General features: G+C 32.7%; 1 protein-coding gene across 1 annotated transcript; it reads left to right on the top strand.

Moving 5' to 3' along the window:
* Nucleotides 1–11,924: 11,924 nt before the first annotated feature.
* LOC145011302 (alcohol dehydrogenase-like 7) lies at nt 11,925–14,341 on the top strand. Its single transcript, XM_078970001.1, has 10 exons — nt 11,925–11,976; nt 12,162–12,298; nt 12,382–12,428; nt 12,523–12,848; nt 12,962–13,044; nt 13,409–13,484; nt 13,561–13,625; nt 13,708–13,806; nt 13,908–14,072; nt 14,142–14,341. The coding sequence occupies exons 1-10, from the start codon at nt 11,925–11,927 to the stop codon at nt 14,256–14,258; spliced, it is 1,167 nt and encodes a 388-aa protein (XP_078826127.1). The 3' UTR covers nt 14,259–14,341.
* Nucleotides 14,342–15,480: the final 1,139 nt, after the last annotated feature.

Here is a 15,480-nt window from a genome sequence, read left to right as displayed (position 1 = left end):
GAGTTTATCTTGAAATTCGGGGAGATTTCACCTTAAAACAAAGGATAGATTCGTATTAGAAAACCACATAAAAACCCTAAAAGGGTTTTTGGAATGTTTGATTTTTTTTTTTTGTGCAATTTAATATGGCTTGTTTAATTCATTGTTTTTTGTGAACTTTTAGCTCTTTTTTTTTAAATAAATAAAATAATTGTAAAAGATTTTATTTTAAACAAAAAATTTATAATAAAAAATTACTTCAAATATATATTGAGAACGTTTAAAAACTTATAGTTTAGCTTTTTTATTGTATGTTATTTTAAAAAGAGTAATCTTTATAAATGGTGCTTATGGTTTCTAGGAATATCAAGTTTATTCCTTAACTTTTTTTCTTATGGAAAGTCCCTATGCTTTTAATTTCTATGGTGGTTGATCCCTCATATGTAAGAACTTAGTTTTTTTTTTTTTTACCTTTCTTAATTTCGTTTACATTTTCTTTTGATCAATTTTATATTTAAAATAAAAATAAATAAAATAAAATAAAATAAATACACTTACCCTACCTCATCCTACCCTACCTTATCGGACCTGCACCACCACTGACTATTCGTTACTAAGCCACAATCATCAACCCACTGTCGCCACCAGCTTCAAAAAACACTGCAACCTCCACCATCCTCACCATCATTTAATATCATCATCCATCATCACCATCACAAAACCACTGTGCACCACTATTACCACCATTGTCAACCATCATCCCAACTGTTTATCACTGTTAAACACCATCACCATCCACCTTGTCCACATATTTCCCCTCTTGTTGTTCTTCACTTTCTTGTTGTTCTTCACTTTCTTTACTTAATCAGACCTACAAATCAAAAAAACCTAGAAAATTTTCGCTATGTAAATCCAACAGATACTGAAAAGGAAAAACCCTTGGTTCTTTTTTGAGGTCGCCTTTTTTTTTTTTAATTCCATTGGTTCACTCTCCACAACCTGCAAGTATCACCCCAAAATCTAGTGTATAGTGTGTGTGTTCTCATTCAACAACAAAAGAATAATCCCCTCCTTGAATTGATTCCCATTTCTTCTTGAATCAATATAAAGATTTCTGATCGTATTCTTTTGGTTGTGTGTGTATCTAGGTTGTAGAAACAAATCATAGCCCCACCCCGCTTTTCATTCTCCAATTTTATGACAAATCGGTAAAAGAAACTGAAGAAGGGAGGTTACGATGGTGTAGTGGAGGGTGTGAAGTGTTAGATTTTGGGTCCTAAGAATATAAACATAAACTTGGATAATCCAAGAATTGTGATTGCAATAACTTTTCAAAATATATGATTTTGACCCTATTGCTGGAGTATCACAAAATTTGATTTGGGATAATCCAATAATGATAATGTAGAATTCAGGCGACTCCCAAATTTGAAACGCATAAAAGTACCTTGTTGTTTTGTGTTTTTGAGAGACAAATAACTATTTTCTGGAACATTCACCGTCCTTATATATAAAGAAGATGGTGGTTAGAAGCTAGTTATACACCAAAATATGGCCAAAACAAGTGGTTGGAAGGTGGTTATAAGACATAACCAACTATCACATCATCAAGATGCCATAACCTATTTTTGGCTGGAAAATGTTTGTTCGAACTCTTTTCTATTGAAGAAATTTGTTTAGGTTTCAGGGCACAACCATTAGAGCCCCAGAACCACCAATAGGGGCTCTACCACTTGGACCTCGCAAGGGGTACTGCCCCTTGGACCCTGTATTCCTGAGTTCATGTTTATCACTCCGAGTGATCACCCCACACCTCCCATCTCAGATAGTAAAGTGAACTCAACCTGTCTTGATAGTAATTGTAACACCCATTTTCCACAATGGATAAGTTGAACACCTTAAGGGGTCAAAGATAAGGTTTTTGAGGAAAACCTTATGCCACAACGTGGTGCATGGATGACCACAACGTGACATAGCTTGAAATGTACGTGTGTCCTGGTACACACCATGACGTGGCAAAAAATGTCTTATTTCGAAACCCTAGCATCTATGTATGATTGTGAGCTTGTTTTCTTGTTTGAAGTGCTTGTTCTTGGATTTAGTGAAGTTTGAAGAAGAAAGATGTGGCAAACTTGAGAAATTCCATCACTAGTCACCGTTAGGAAATAATAGGAAAATCAATGTAAAAGAAAGCATTGTAATATTCAATTTTTAAGATAATAAGAATCGGATATGCGGTTAGATTTATTTGCTAAAAATCGTCCATTAGGCTCTAAAAATTAGTGATCAAAAAGTTGTGACGTTTTTCGAGTCGGTTAACATAATTGGATAGTACTTGTTAACGTGATCTCAAGAATATAAGATTCGTAAAATCCGACTCCGAATGAGAGAGTTATGGATTTTATAAAAAAAATCAACCACGTAGTTAAAATTAATTACGTTAAAACGGTACTTAGAGAATGGTTGAGGTTTGACTAAAAGTACAAAAAGGAGTTTCGTAGTACTCCTCGAGATATAAACTTTAGGAAAAAGTTTGTCAAAAATGGGATCCAAATGAGTAAGTTATGATTTTTATAAAACCATTAATTCTTACCCTTGTTGGGCTCGAAAATGAAAATGAAAATCGGCCAAAAACCAAAAGGAAAATTGTAGTACCCGTTGAGAGTGTCACATAGATATAGAGAGCCTCTAGATTGGAGCACACACAAGGAAGTTATGATTTTTGAAAAATCATTACTTGCGCGTGAAGTGCATGCCTACGCGCGTTGCGCACCTCCGTACGTTGCACACCTCCGTACAGATTCAGACAGATTGAGAATGATGTGGCTGTGTTTGGAGGTGACATGTGGCAACTTCATGTAAAGCCACAGTGTTCACGTCGTGCATAGGAAATGCACGAAGTGCACCCCTAAAACTTGAATATAAACAGAAGGTGGTGCTATTTGGGTTCAACACACCTTCATTCACTTCTCTCTTTCTCTATGGTTCGTGTGCTACCTCATGGAGTGGTCCCCAGAGTTCCGAGCTCGTCTTTACCCTACATCAACGGTTTCAAACCCTAGAGTGAGTTCATGACCCCTATTTTATTGTTTGAAATGTTTTCAGGGTGGGAATACATGCTTATCAAATGGTTTTATAAAAATATTTATTTTATAAATGTCAAATCATTTTATAATAAGCTAGATGCCTTAGGGTAATATAAGTGTAGATACTATACCTAGTTACCTTATGTCCAATGGTTATAATGCCCAATAATCTAGTTGTAGGTGTTACCTAGATGTTATAATGGCCAAATTCTTAGGAAACCTTAGTACCAAGCAGTTGCGTTAGACAAGATTTAGGATATGCAAAGTACTTAGTTGCCCAAATATCTTGTTAAAACAACCTTAATTAGGGTATATATATATATATATATATATATATATATATATATATATATATATATATATATATATATATAAGATAATTATGAGATCATAAATATAATTATCAAATGCATATATATATATATATATATATATATATATATATATATATATATATATACAAAAATCATTTGATGATAGATAGTGTGATATATGTATGTATGTGTGTGTGTGTGTGTGTGTATATATATATATATATATATATATATATATATATATATAGGGGTAATTATGGTAAGATAAAAGATAAAAGTATAGGGTTAATGCGTTAGGAAGTTGGTTATTCATCTAAAAGCATGTATTAAATTCGGCATATCCCCAACCTATAATCATTAGTCTTGCGAGAGCTAGGAAGTTATGTATAGATCTATACGGGGCCATGACAACCCCACCTGTGATTGATCGCTATAATTTTGGTAGGATACTTTCCATAGAAGTTAATATTCGACGTCAGAATGAAACATCGTGATTTGGGGTATATTTACGGTCATAGCGTCGATTATAAGGGCTCGCGATAATACATTAAAAATTGCCTAAGAGTTTAGATTACCATTAGGGACACCTGAAATGGTAATTAAATACGTTAGGATCGTTAGATATCTTAAAAAGATAGTAAATTAGGATTAATAAAATATATCTTAATTAAAATACGTTAGGATCGTTAGATATCCTAAAAGAGATAGTAAATTAGGATTAATAAAAGATATCGTAATTAAAATACGTTAGGATCGTTAGATATCCTAGAAAGATAATAAATTAAGATTAATAAAAGATATAATAATTAAAATACATTAGGATCATTAGATATCCTAAAATATAGTAAACTAGGATTAATAAAAGACGTCCTAATTAAAATATGCTAGGATCGTTAAGTATCTTAAAAAGATAGAAAGATAGGTTAATAATTAAGAAAGGTTTTCTCAAAGAAAAGTATTCTTAAAAAGACTCAAAAATAAAAACTCTTGCACTCACCAAAATTATGTTGACTTTCAAAATACCTGTATTCTTAGGAAGATGAGTATGGATGAGTGTCTTAGTATTAAGGAGGTTTGCAATGGAGTTGTTGAAGTTTAGTATCGTTTTTTAGGAGTTTGTATCTATCTCAAAAACAGTGTAATACTTCAAAAATCAATAATAAATAAATGTTTAAACTATACATTTGTGTTTGATTGTGCCTCTTGCCGAGATCCAATTATCTCTATGCCACACTGCCCGGTGTTTTTGCCAACAGCTTGGTAGGGTGTGACGGATTTGTATCAGAGCCTTAGGTTATTGTGAACTGGTAATTCCTTAGGAAATACGACTATAGCCTAGGGCATAAGAACTCTGAATTAGTCAAACCTAATAAAAGTGTTATTAATAATCACTGTATGAATAAACTACTCTTGTTGAGGTGTCTAGACTGGAAAAACTTGTTGATAGGGTTGTTAGATTTTAGAACAACTATATGCCAAAATGGTCCCGCCTTTCAAATTTTCTTAGCCGGCCAATCCTTGTAGTTTAATAGTACACAAAGATAGGATTAAATAAAATACCCCAACCAAACATTAGTTAGATAAAGAGTTGTGTAAACTCTTATAAATACACCCTCGTATGAAAAAGATTATCCATTCAAATCACAACTTAAGATTTTAGGTCAAAAATGAATCCTAGGTTTAGTTAGTATTGCGGCCGAACCACAACTAGACCTAGAATGCACGACTAAGTTTTATTATGGTCCGACTGGCGCACACTCAAACCTGGATGTCATAGTTGACAATCTAAACGCTTGAGGATTTATGGATCGATAGTTAATACGCCTACTTAAGAAATTAGGACAAAGTCTACGACTAGAAGATGTTCAGATCAATAGCACTAATCGACTCCCCCGAGGACTAGACCTATATAGAGTGATACACCAAGAGAAGTTAAGGATTTACGTTATAGAGTTCTTAGGATCGAGTCCGAATTACTACTTAGAGTGTTCCGTTCATAACACAAGGATGATGGTCTAGGCAGAGCTTACCCGACAAACCCTTAGGAGAAAATCACAGTAGATCCAGTACTATATACTATATACCTATAATTCTATAATTATACATATTACGATTTTACTCTTATCTCTCTTAAACATCTAAACCTTTTGGATGTCTTATGCAGGGCAGTTGGAGTAGGCGTGATTGTTAGATGCATTTTATGCACCCATTTTGTAGCTTTATTTCATAACAGCGCATTGCATATAGGCTTAAACTCATGCATTTTGCATGTTTTTTGGGATTTTTCATGAGGAAATTTCATTCACACATTTTTTTACTCTATTTTATATGTTTAGTGAATGTGGAGCGTATGCATGTATAAGATCGAAACATAAGCCGGTATAACAGAAGGATGGGGGTGATGGTGGTTGCGTCCCCTTGCGGGGTCCAAGGGGCAGACATCCTGACAGTGGAAAAAACCCTTCTCAACTCTTTTTCTTCAAAAACGAATAAAAAACTCTCTGAAAATTTGGCTTGTGTTTTTGTGCCTATATACACCAGTATCCATTTGGATTATCTTAGGTTGGACTTCCTGTAACACGTGCATAGGGTGGAAATATCAGTTCGGAAAGTGAATTATACGATCCATAAGGAGTCCGGTTTTCCACCATCACCCTAATATTCCCCTGACAAGTTACACTAACGCAAGTTTCCATACTGATAGAGACAACTCTTGCTCACAATCGGGATGTGTATTATTGATTAATTATGGGGGAGGGGGTTGTTACATGGAAATGTTCTAACAGGAGACGATGACAGATTTGACATGGGAGTCTGAATATATTACGACAAGTGAAGCTGCAAAAGAGGCTACACGGTCAAAGAACTCCATTAGTGATCTTGGAGTAGTACCAAACATCAAAAAACCAACGAATATCTTTTGTGATAACAAGGGTACAAACGCCTTGACTAAAGAACCCAAGGATGATGGTAATTAAACACACAATCAGAGGAAGTATCATTATGTTCGACATCATGTTAAAGATGGTGACATCATTATGACTTGGGTATTATCTGAGGAGAATCATGTTGATCCATTCATAAATCCACTATCAAGAGAGAAACATGATGGTCATGCTAGGACCATTGGCATGAGATTAGATAGTGATTTGATGTAATAATTTAGTTGTTATTGAGTTATCATGAAACATTTTTACAATATGAATTGTAACAATTTAATGTTTATTTTGAAGAGTCTTAATAAATAGTTTTAGTTTTCTTTCAAAATCTTGCTAATTCAAATATTTTGTTTCACTTTTGCATGTTTTGAACCAACTTCTAGTATATTTAATTATGCTCAAAACTCCACAGTCGGTCACATTCTCAGGAGTGAATGTTGGTTTTAAAGACTCTCACAAGTAATTCTTAAGTGACAATATATTTTATTCTTCAAACGAAGATACATATTGGGTTGTGTTTGCAAACTCTACTATGCATTGGTATGCTCCAAGGCTATCCGTAGCTTGTATTTATAAAGGGTATTTCCATGTATGATTAGAAGAGTAAGAAAAAACTATTTAGTCAAAGTTTATTTTTCCCTTATCATAACCCGGAAGCAATATCTATAGGCCCTTCGATGATTTCGTGCTAACATCTGACGTGCTTGGCTGAGCCCTGACTAAATTAATGTGTTCGATTTAGTTGTGAGATCTAATGCTAGAAATCGTTAATTGGGAAAGAGAATGTTGACCAATGAGATTGAATCATATACATAACTCATGTTCATATAGATATCTTGAACAAAGGAATATATTGATCACTTGCCTAAGGGCCGAATTCTAATAAGAGTTTGGTAGTTGCATAAATGACTACTATTTATTGATTGTTAGTGAAATATTTGATTGAAAATAGTTGACGACCTATATAAGTGGGAGACTATTGAAAATGGTGTAAATGTCATTAATTGTTTTTGTAATATTTCTAATAACAACATGGGCCTTTTGGGTTGGCCTCATGACCCAAATGACATAAGGAAAAAGGAGAAAAATATTGTGTTAATTTATTAAGTAATTAATAAATTAATTAGAAATTATTATGATAAATTAATTAAAAGGATTTAATTAATTAAAGAGGTTGAATATTAATTAATCATAGGGATTAATTGGAATATTTCAGAACCTCTTGGAAGACATATTTGTTGGAAATAAGTGTCCAATGCCATGACTAAATTGGTATAACTTTGGGAATAATAACAAAGTCCCTTTTGGGTTGCCCCCAATAGCTAAAATAGCTAGAAAATGATTTAAAAGAGTGAGATAAATAGTTTATTAATTTATCATAGCTTGGTAAATTAATTAGAAACTTGTTAAAATTAATATATAATTAATTTGAATTAACTGGAATTAATTAGAATAAATCAGAAATTAATTAAAAGTGTAGGGACTGAATGTTAATTGTTCAAAAGTTGAGCAAAAGGAACATTCTGGAAGTCCTCATGGGGAGGATGGTTAGGGAGCTCTTAGAGCCTCCAATATCAATCTAGGTAACAGATAAGGTAAACATTTGAATCATGATTAAATCTGATTATTTAATTGATCTAAATCAGGATTTATCTGCTAGTTACCACAGGTATATATAGACCCTTATAGCCTTAATAATTTAATTCCTAATATTCCCTACACTTAGAGAATCTGATTTTCTCAAGCGATCTCTCTCCTTTCTCCTCAACTTTCTAGGGTTTTAGATTTTCGGGTGTGACATATTAGAGACATTCTACTTATGGTGCTATCCCTTCCAAGTGATTGCAAGAAATTTAGGGTCTTTAAAGGAATCAAAAGTAAATAAAATTTTACTTTAGAGGTTAGTAATTCTATCCTTCTTTCTAGTTTAATTTCATGATTTTGAAAATAGGTTGCTATAATAGTAAAATGTAGATCTAGGGTGCATGTATACTTAGGGTTATATTTGAATGCTTCTGTTGCCTAAATCTAGTGTAAAGATGCGTAGAAAACCCATCAATATTATGGACGATTTCTAAATCTTTAGGATAGGGATAGAGCTATTTTAAATCATATAAGGATAAACCCTAGAATTTGTATCTATCTGTGATTCTAATAACTACCTATACATAGACTAGTAGGGGAAACCCTGTAGCCAGTTATTCTTTATTTAAAATTCATCCAATCTGTGTCTCTCTCACTCTCTAAATCTAAAAATCACAACCTGATATTGTCATATTTTATACATATACTTAGGCATTATTTTAATACAGTTTAGCTATATTTTGGTAAAATACAAAGATATTTGGTACTTATAATGATTAAATTGTATGTTGCAACCAAAAAGTATATTCTCAGGGAAAAGGAACTGAAATTGAAAAGAGTTGGATACTTGGAGAACTATGCTGAAAATAAAGAAGAAGAAAGATGAAGTCGTGCAAATTACATGCCACGACGCGACAATCTCAAGGCCATGATGTGGCCATTTTTCTTGACACAAAAGCTTCTTGTGACTTGGGGCATACGTGTTTTAAATTAGGGCCATGACGTGGAGGTCTATTTCCCATAGTGTGGCAACCAATTTTTGGCAACTATATATATCGAACTTTTGGTTGAATTTGGGGAGTTGGCTATGGAATTAAGTTAAGATCTACGACTAAACTCCCTGGAGAATCCTTGGAAGATCAGAATTGATGTTTATGCATTGAAGAGATTTAGAAGGAGAACAACATTTAATCATTTGGTTTGCTATCTTTAACCATATCTCTAATTAGCTTTGATTTTATGTTTTTTATGTTTTAGTTATACGCTAATTAACCTATACTTCTGTTTGGTGAAGATGAACCCTTATCCTATGTGTTGATTTTGAGTTTATGGATGTTTTATGTTGATTTTACTAGTGTTTGATAATAAAAATCCTAGCATGTTGAAGTTTTATCTTATATTGCTTATTATACAAGTTTTATGTAGTAGATGATCATTCTAATTGCATTAATTTTTTATCTAGTTCTTTATGACCATTAAATAATTAGATCTAGTGACTAAACAAATCCCAGAGTTAGTAAATAAAATTTAGCTACTTTGGTATTAATTTGTTATCCAGTTGTTTATGACCATTAATTTGTTATCTTTTCTTGATCTAGGATAGGTAATTCATAGATTTATCATTAATATTCCAATCCGTGCTTATATCAAATTTGTGATTCATAGACTTATGCTTGATCATTGCATGGCAATTCATAAATTGGAAAATCTAGATATCGGACCATGATAACTAGTAATTTAATGAACTGGTAATCAATATAATTTATCCACTAGAAATCGACCATAGGAGATGGGGAATTCAAAACTAAACGGAATTACTCTTTAAAGCCTCATATAAAGTTATTTCTTGGTTTAATTATTAGTAGTTATTTTCTAAAATAAAATTTTGTTCTTGGGATCGACACCCGACTTAACTAGACTCTCGTATAGTTTAACTAGGTACACTGCCTGAGTGCAATTAATTAGTCAAGTGGTTATGTTTATAAATTTAAAATTGGTAATATATATAAATTGCATATCATAACCTCTCTCCTAGGGTTGGTGATTTTCATACAAACCTTAATTTGCGGGTTCTTCCTTTTGTTATTTGGTATGTGTCTAATTACATTAGAGTGGTTCTCTTTTGGAACCTTTATCCTGTAATAAACTAGCACGTACGTGATCACAAGGAAGTGAATCCGAGCTTAGTAATCTTTACTTTTTAGTTTTTTCAAAGTACATTGTTATAATAGTAAAACATAGATTCTAGGAGGCATATGCACTTAAGTATATCAAGTTTTGATTTTTCCACTACCTTTAGATAGTGTACTTGATACTTTACATTCCCACAAATATTGACATATAAGTTCTTCTTCTTCTTCTTCTTCTTCTTTTTTTTGCTAATTTGCAAATACTCATTAAATTACATTAATCCTTATTACAAATTTATTGATTTACAAACTGATTGAATTTTTTACATAAACACAAACTGATAGAGTCTTTTTCTTTGTTTCAAATCTATGAGTAACAACCCAATTGACAACTTCAGAGAAATATTCAAGAGGAGGACCTACGAGCACCCATATAATACTCATATATTGCATTCTTTAATATTCCAATAGGGTGATGATCTTTCTTTGAAGTACTAACATATATGAATTCTCGAGAAGTACTAACATAGAAACATACACATCCGTTTTTCGAGATTTTCATAGAAGTACCAACATAAACATTGAAACATCATTTTTTTCAGAAAAAAACAACAAAATTGAAGATTGTTTCAACTGATTTCAAACAAAAATAAGGTAGAAGTAAAGTACCTGAATGATAGGGGGCGTTGGCGATGGGTGGAGGTCAACAACAGTGAATTGCTTGAAGGCCCGATGGCCGACGGTAGGAGCTAGTTTTTGTGGAAGAAGGAAATGAGGAAGAGTCGTTGAGAGGGAACATTAAAGAAATAATACATTCTTTTTTAGGGCACAAAAGTCATTTAAGGGTAAATTATCAGGCCAACCACATTTCAAGTAAAGACCGAGTCAGGAGGATTGAGTCACGAGGCTGGTCGACAAATGCTTATCGGGTCAAACGAAACTAGCCCTTTATCAAACAAGCTGATTGGACGAAGTTATCCACAAATGTTAACCGAACCAATCAACTACACATCAAACAAACCCTTAGTAGAACCAACTCAAGGACACTACTCCTTGACCCTCGCAAGGGACGTGAGGGTTTTTACCGGGTATGTGTGGGGTGTACGACCACATAGACTGTATTGTTTAGGGGGCTTAATTTTTTTACGTATATTAGTATTAGCAACGGATTAGTGACCGATTATAATAGAATTGTGACAAATTTCGTTACGAATAATTTCATAACAATTATCAATTTATCAATGATTTTGTACTTATATAAAAAAATTATGATTAGTGGACCATTTTTAATGGACCAACTACAAGGGCCCAACCCTTTATCTCATTATTTATCATGACCAAGATCAAAATCGTTTTATACAAATACGATCGGTTCATAATTTAAATATGCTCGAACACTCATGATCCAATTACCCAAAAGATGAGATGCACTATCTTGAATTTTGAACAATTCATCCGAGGAGTGGCATTTGCACAAATTTAGATTTTTGCATTGCTATGTACAACCAAAATAAAATGCATCCCACCCCAATTCTATGCTCGCCTCTAAACGGAAGTTTCATGGAACGCATTATACCAAAGGGGAGTGTTATTTAACAAGAGAATTATGCATGCATTAAATAAAGTTATAAAAATATTAAAAATAATATATATATATATATATATATATATATATATATATATATATATATATATATATATATATATATATATATATATATATTAAATGTAACATTATATCATATCAGATTTCATAAATAAATCAATAAAACAAATATGAGTTGAACATATTTTGTAAATATAAAAAAGAATCCCATTTCCCGCCGGGCGGAGATTACGAACACACTAGGCCCAAGCAACTATAAATACCAATGACAGAAGCTCTCGTAAATCATGGACGGAAAAAGCTCTAGCAACACTGCCGGAAAGCCTATCAGGTGCCGAGGTAAGGTCTTCTACTCATGCTTCAGCACTCTAATTCCATTAACTTACATCGATAAAAAAAGCTGTTTGAAAATTTGAAACTGCATGTTTTCCCGAGATATAAACAATTACCTAATGGATGAAGGCAACATCTGTCGTAATTTTTTATTTCTTTGAAGAATCAATGGATGATTGTATCTTTGGCAGCTGCGATTGCTAGGAAACCACGGGAACCGCTGGTGATCGAGGAAGTGATAGTGGCTGCACCAAAACCTCGCGAAGTTCGAATCAAAATCATATGCACATCGCTTTGCCATAGTGATATTAACAACTGGAAATTGGAGGTAGATAGTTGTTTTAGATCAAAATTTAAATCAATCGAGTGTTTTTGTTTATGTTAATTAACGATTGTTGTTTTCTCCTAAAGCGTCCTCCTGCAATTTTCCCCAGAATACTCGGTCATGAAGCAATTGGGTAAGAATCGATCAAAATTAGCAAACTGTTCATGCTAAATCTGTTGAATTCTCGTCCAAATAACATAAATTCCTTCAAATTTTCTCCATTAAAGGGTTGTAGAGAGTGTTGGTGAAGGAGTACATGAAGTTGTTGAAGGAGACACCGTGATCCCAATGTTTTTGCCGGATTGTGGTGAATGTGCAGATTGTTTGTCCAAAAAAAGCAACCTCTGTTCAAAATATCCTTTCCATTGTACTCCATGGGTGGGTAGAGATGAAACAAGCAGATTCACAGACATGAATGGAGAAACTTTATACCATTTCTTGCATGTATCAAGTTTTACTGAGTACACAGTGGTTGAAGTTGCTCGTGTAATCAAAGTTGATCCAGCAATCCCAGCAAACAGAGCCTGCCTCTTTAGTTGTGGAGTATCAACTGGTAATTTTTGCTTAGTTTTATGCACTTTTTACTATATTTATGATATAGATTGGTGATAAAATGAAGATTATGCATTTGAGCACTCGAGTTTATGAAAATAATTTTTTTTTCAGGGGTAGGTGCTGCTTGGAAAGCAGCAAATGTGGAAATTGGAAGTACAGTTGCTATATTTGGACTGGGTGCAATTGGGCTAGCTGTATGATTGATTCTTATCAACTTATATAAATATTAAACTTTTGGGCCTTACATATAAAGCCTTTAATAAAATTTTGTAATCCAACATAATAAACACTACATACAAAGAACTTTATAAAGTGTAAAAAAAACAATATAATTAAATCAAGAAAGGGTGCTGAATATTTTTCTTAGTTCACAATGTTGACATTAACAGGCCAAAATAGTTAATCAGGAAAAACGTGTTAAAGTTTTATGGTTTGATTGGAAAAATAAAGTAATAATGGTTAAACCTAAAATATGATGTTTTTTTATTGTGTAATTTCCCTTTTTTTTCATATGACATATATATTGATGAGGGTAAAATGGGTATTATCTTTTTACAGGTTGCTGAGGGAGCAAGGCTATGTGGAGCTAAAAGGATCATTGGTGTTGATGTGAACCAAGATAAATTTGAAATAGGTAACTTATTATAATTCTTTAAAAAAATATAAAAATTTCCCATTTTTAAGATTAATCATTTCTTTATTATTGACAGGAAAGAAATTTGGAGTTACTGATTTTGTGAACCCACGTATCATTGGGGACAAAACTGTCAGCCAGGTAATTAATTTAATACATTATGCTTCATTTTAAAATTAATATCTCAAATTCTTAAATGAAAATTAAAAAACGTTTCTTGAAGCAAGTGATAATTGAGATGACTGATGGAGGTGCAGATTATTGCTTTGAATGTGTTGGTTTGACTTCATTAGTGCATGAAGCTTATGTTGCTTCTAGAAAGGTCTAATTGTTTTCTATATTTTTATATTGTGAGACATGAAATTACATTTTTATCCACTAATTGAATCTTTTTTTTTTTATAACAATGAATGTAATCTTTAGGGATGGGGGAAAACGGTTATGCTGGGAGTTGACCAACCGGAGGCAATGTTGACTTTAAGTTCTTTTGAGGTACTTCACACTGGAAAATCAATCATGGGTTCTCTTTTTGGAGGTCTAAAACCAAAATCTGATATCCCTGTTCTCATAAAACGCTGCATGGATAAGGTAAATATTTTGAATGTTTAAAAATATTTTTATTTTATAAGAAACTAATGAATTTCTTGATCTTTTTAGGAACTACAACTTGACTTATTTGTGACACATGAGGTTGAGTTTGAAGACATCAACAAGGCTTTTGATTTGCTTCTTGAAGGGAAGAGCTTAAGGTGTGTGATTTGGATGAAGAAATGATCAAATTTCGTTGCTACAAAGAACCCTTTCTTTCATGAATTCGTGACTTTATTTGACTCTTAAAATATTTTAAATAATAGTAATTGGTCTACATGACTCTTTAAATATATATTGGATGTGAGTGCCTGATTTAGATTCACATAAAATAAAACTTGTAGAAAGGTCTTATAAGTTATAAGCTTTTGTACTTCTCACTAGAGATGATCTCGGGTCAGTCTTCATAATATTAACAAAATATTTGGTCTTACCGTCTTAGGCTTGGATTAAATACAATTAATAGTAAAAATATTAGCTAATTGATTTGTCTTTTATCTATCAAATCCGAAATAATTTTTTAAAAATTATTAACAATATGTTATTGTTATTAATTGTCTTGACAGATAATTTCGGATATTGATATTTTTTGTTAGTTAGAAGTTAATAATTGCAATATGACAACTTATAAAAAGTTGATTCACTTGACTGATTTTAGGCTTGATTACATGTTATACTACGTCTTTTTTTTTTATGTTTAAATAATGATAAACTTGACATGTTACGAAAATATTTTTTAGATAAAAGGAATAAATATGAGGTTTGTTGTACTTGCCATTTTCACAAAATAGCTAAACAAAAGACAAAACTGCAAAATTAGTCCCTGTGGTTTGCAAAAAACTTTGGATAAAGTTCAAAAAGTTTTCAACTTGCATGGAATGTTCAAAATCAAAAATTTTCTTTGGTTTTGGTCCTTGGTAAACTTTAAATGACAATTTTGCCCTTTTTATTTCTTTTTGTATTTTTTTTTGAAATTATTTTACATAATTTATTAAAACAAAAAGAGAAAAGAAAAGCATTAACCTACACACCCTACCCCCACCGATGCCCTCTCTCTCTCTCTCTCTCTCTCTCTCTCTCTCTCTCTCTCTCCACGCAATTTTCGTACTTCCAATCCTCTCAAGCACATATCTTTTAATCGGAGGCTATGGAAATGACAAGGATGAAACCTCAGCAAGAATCACATCTCATCAAGATCCCTACTGTTCGTGGTCGTCTGATCAGAAAAGAATTCAGCCTGATGGTCGCCTCACAATCATATCTGGGTTTTTTTTATCTTCATCCTAATTAGTCTCTTGGAGATAATGGTGGGTGTTGTTTATCTGGAAATGTACGAAGAAGACGAAGGATGGAGATGGCAATTTCATTGAAATTTCATGGGTCCTAGGGTCTTCATTCGTGTATAAAA

Source organism: Lactuca saligna, chromosome 8, assembly GCF_052625555.1.
Source record: "Lactuca saligna cultivar CGN05327 chromosome 8, ASM5262555v1, whole genome shotgun sequence".
Classification (NCBI taxonomy): Eukaryota; Viridiplantae; Streptophyta; class Magnoliopsida; order Asterales; family Asteraceae; genus Lactuca; species Lactuca saligna.
Note: the sequence above shows the minus strand (reverse complement) of the source record. Positions and strands in the feature narration are given on the sequence as shown.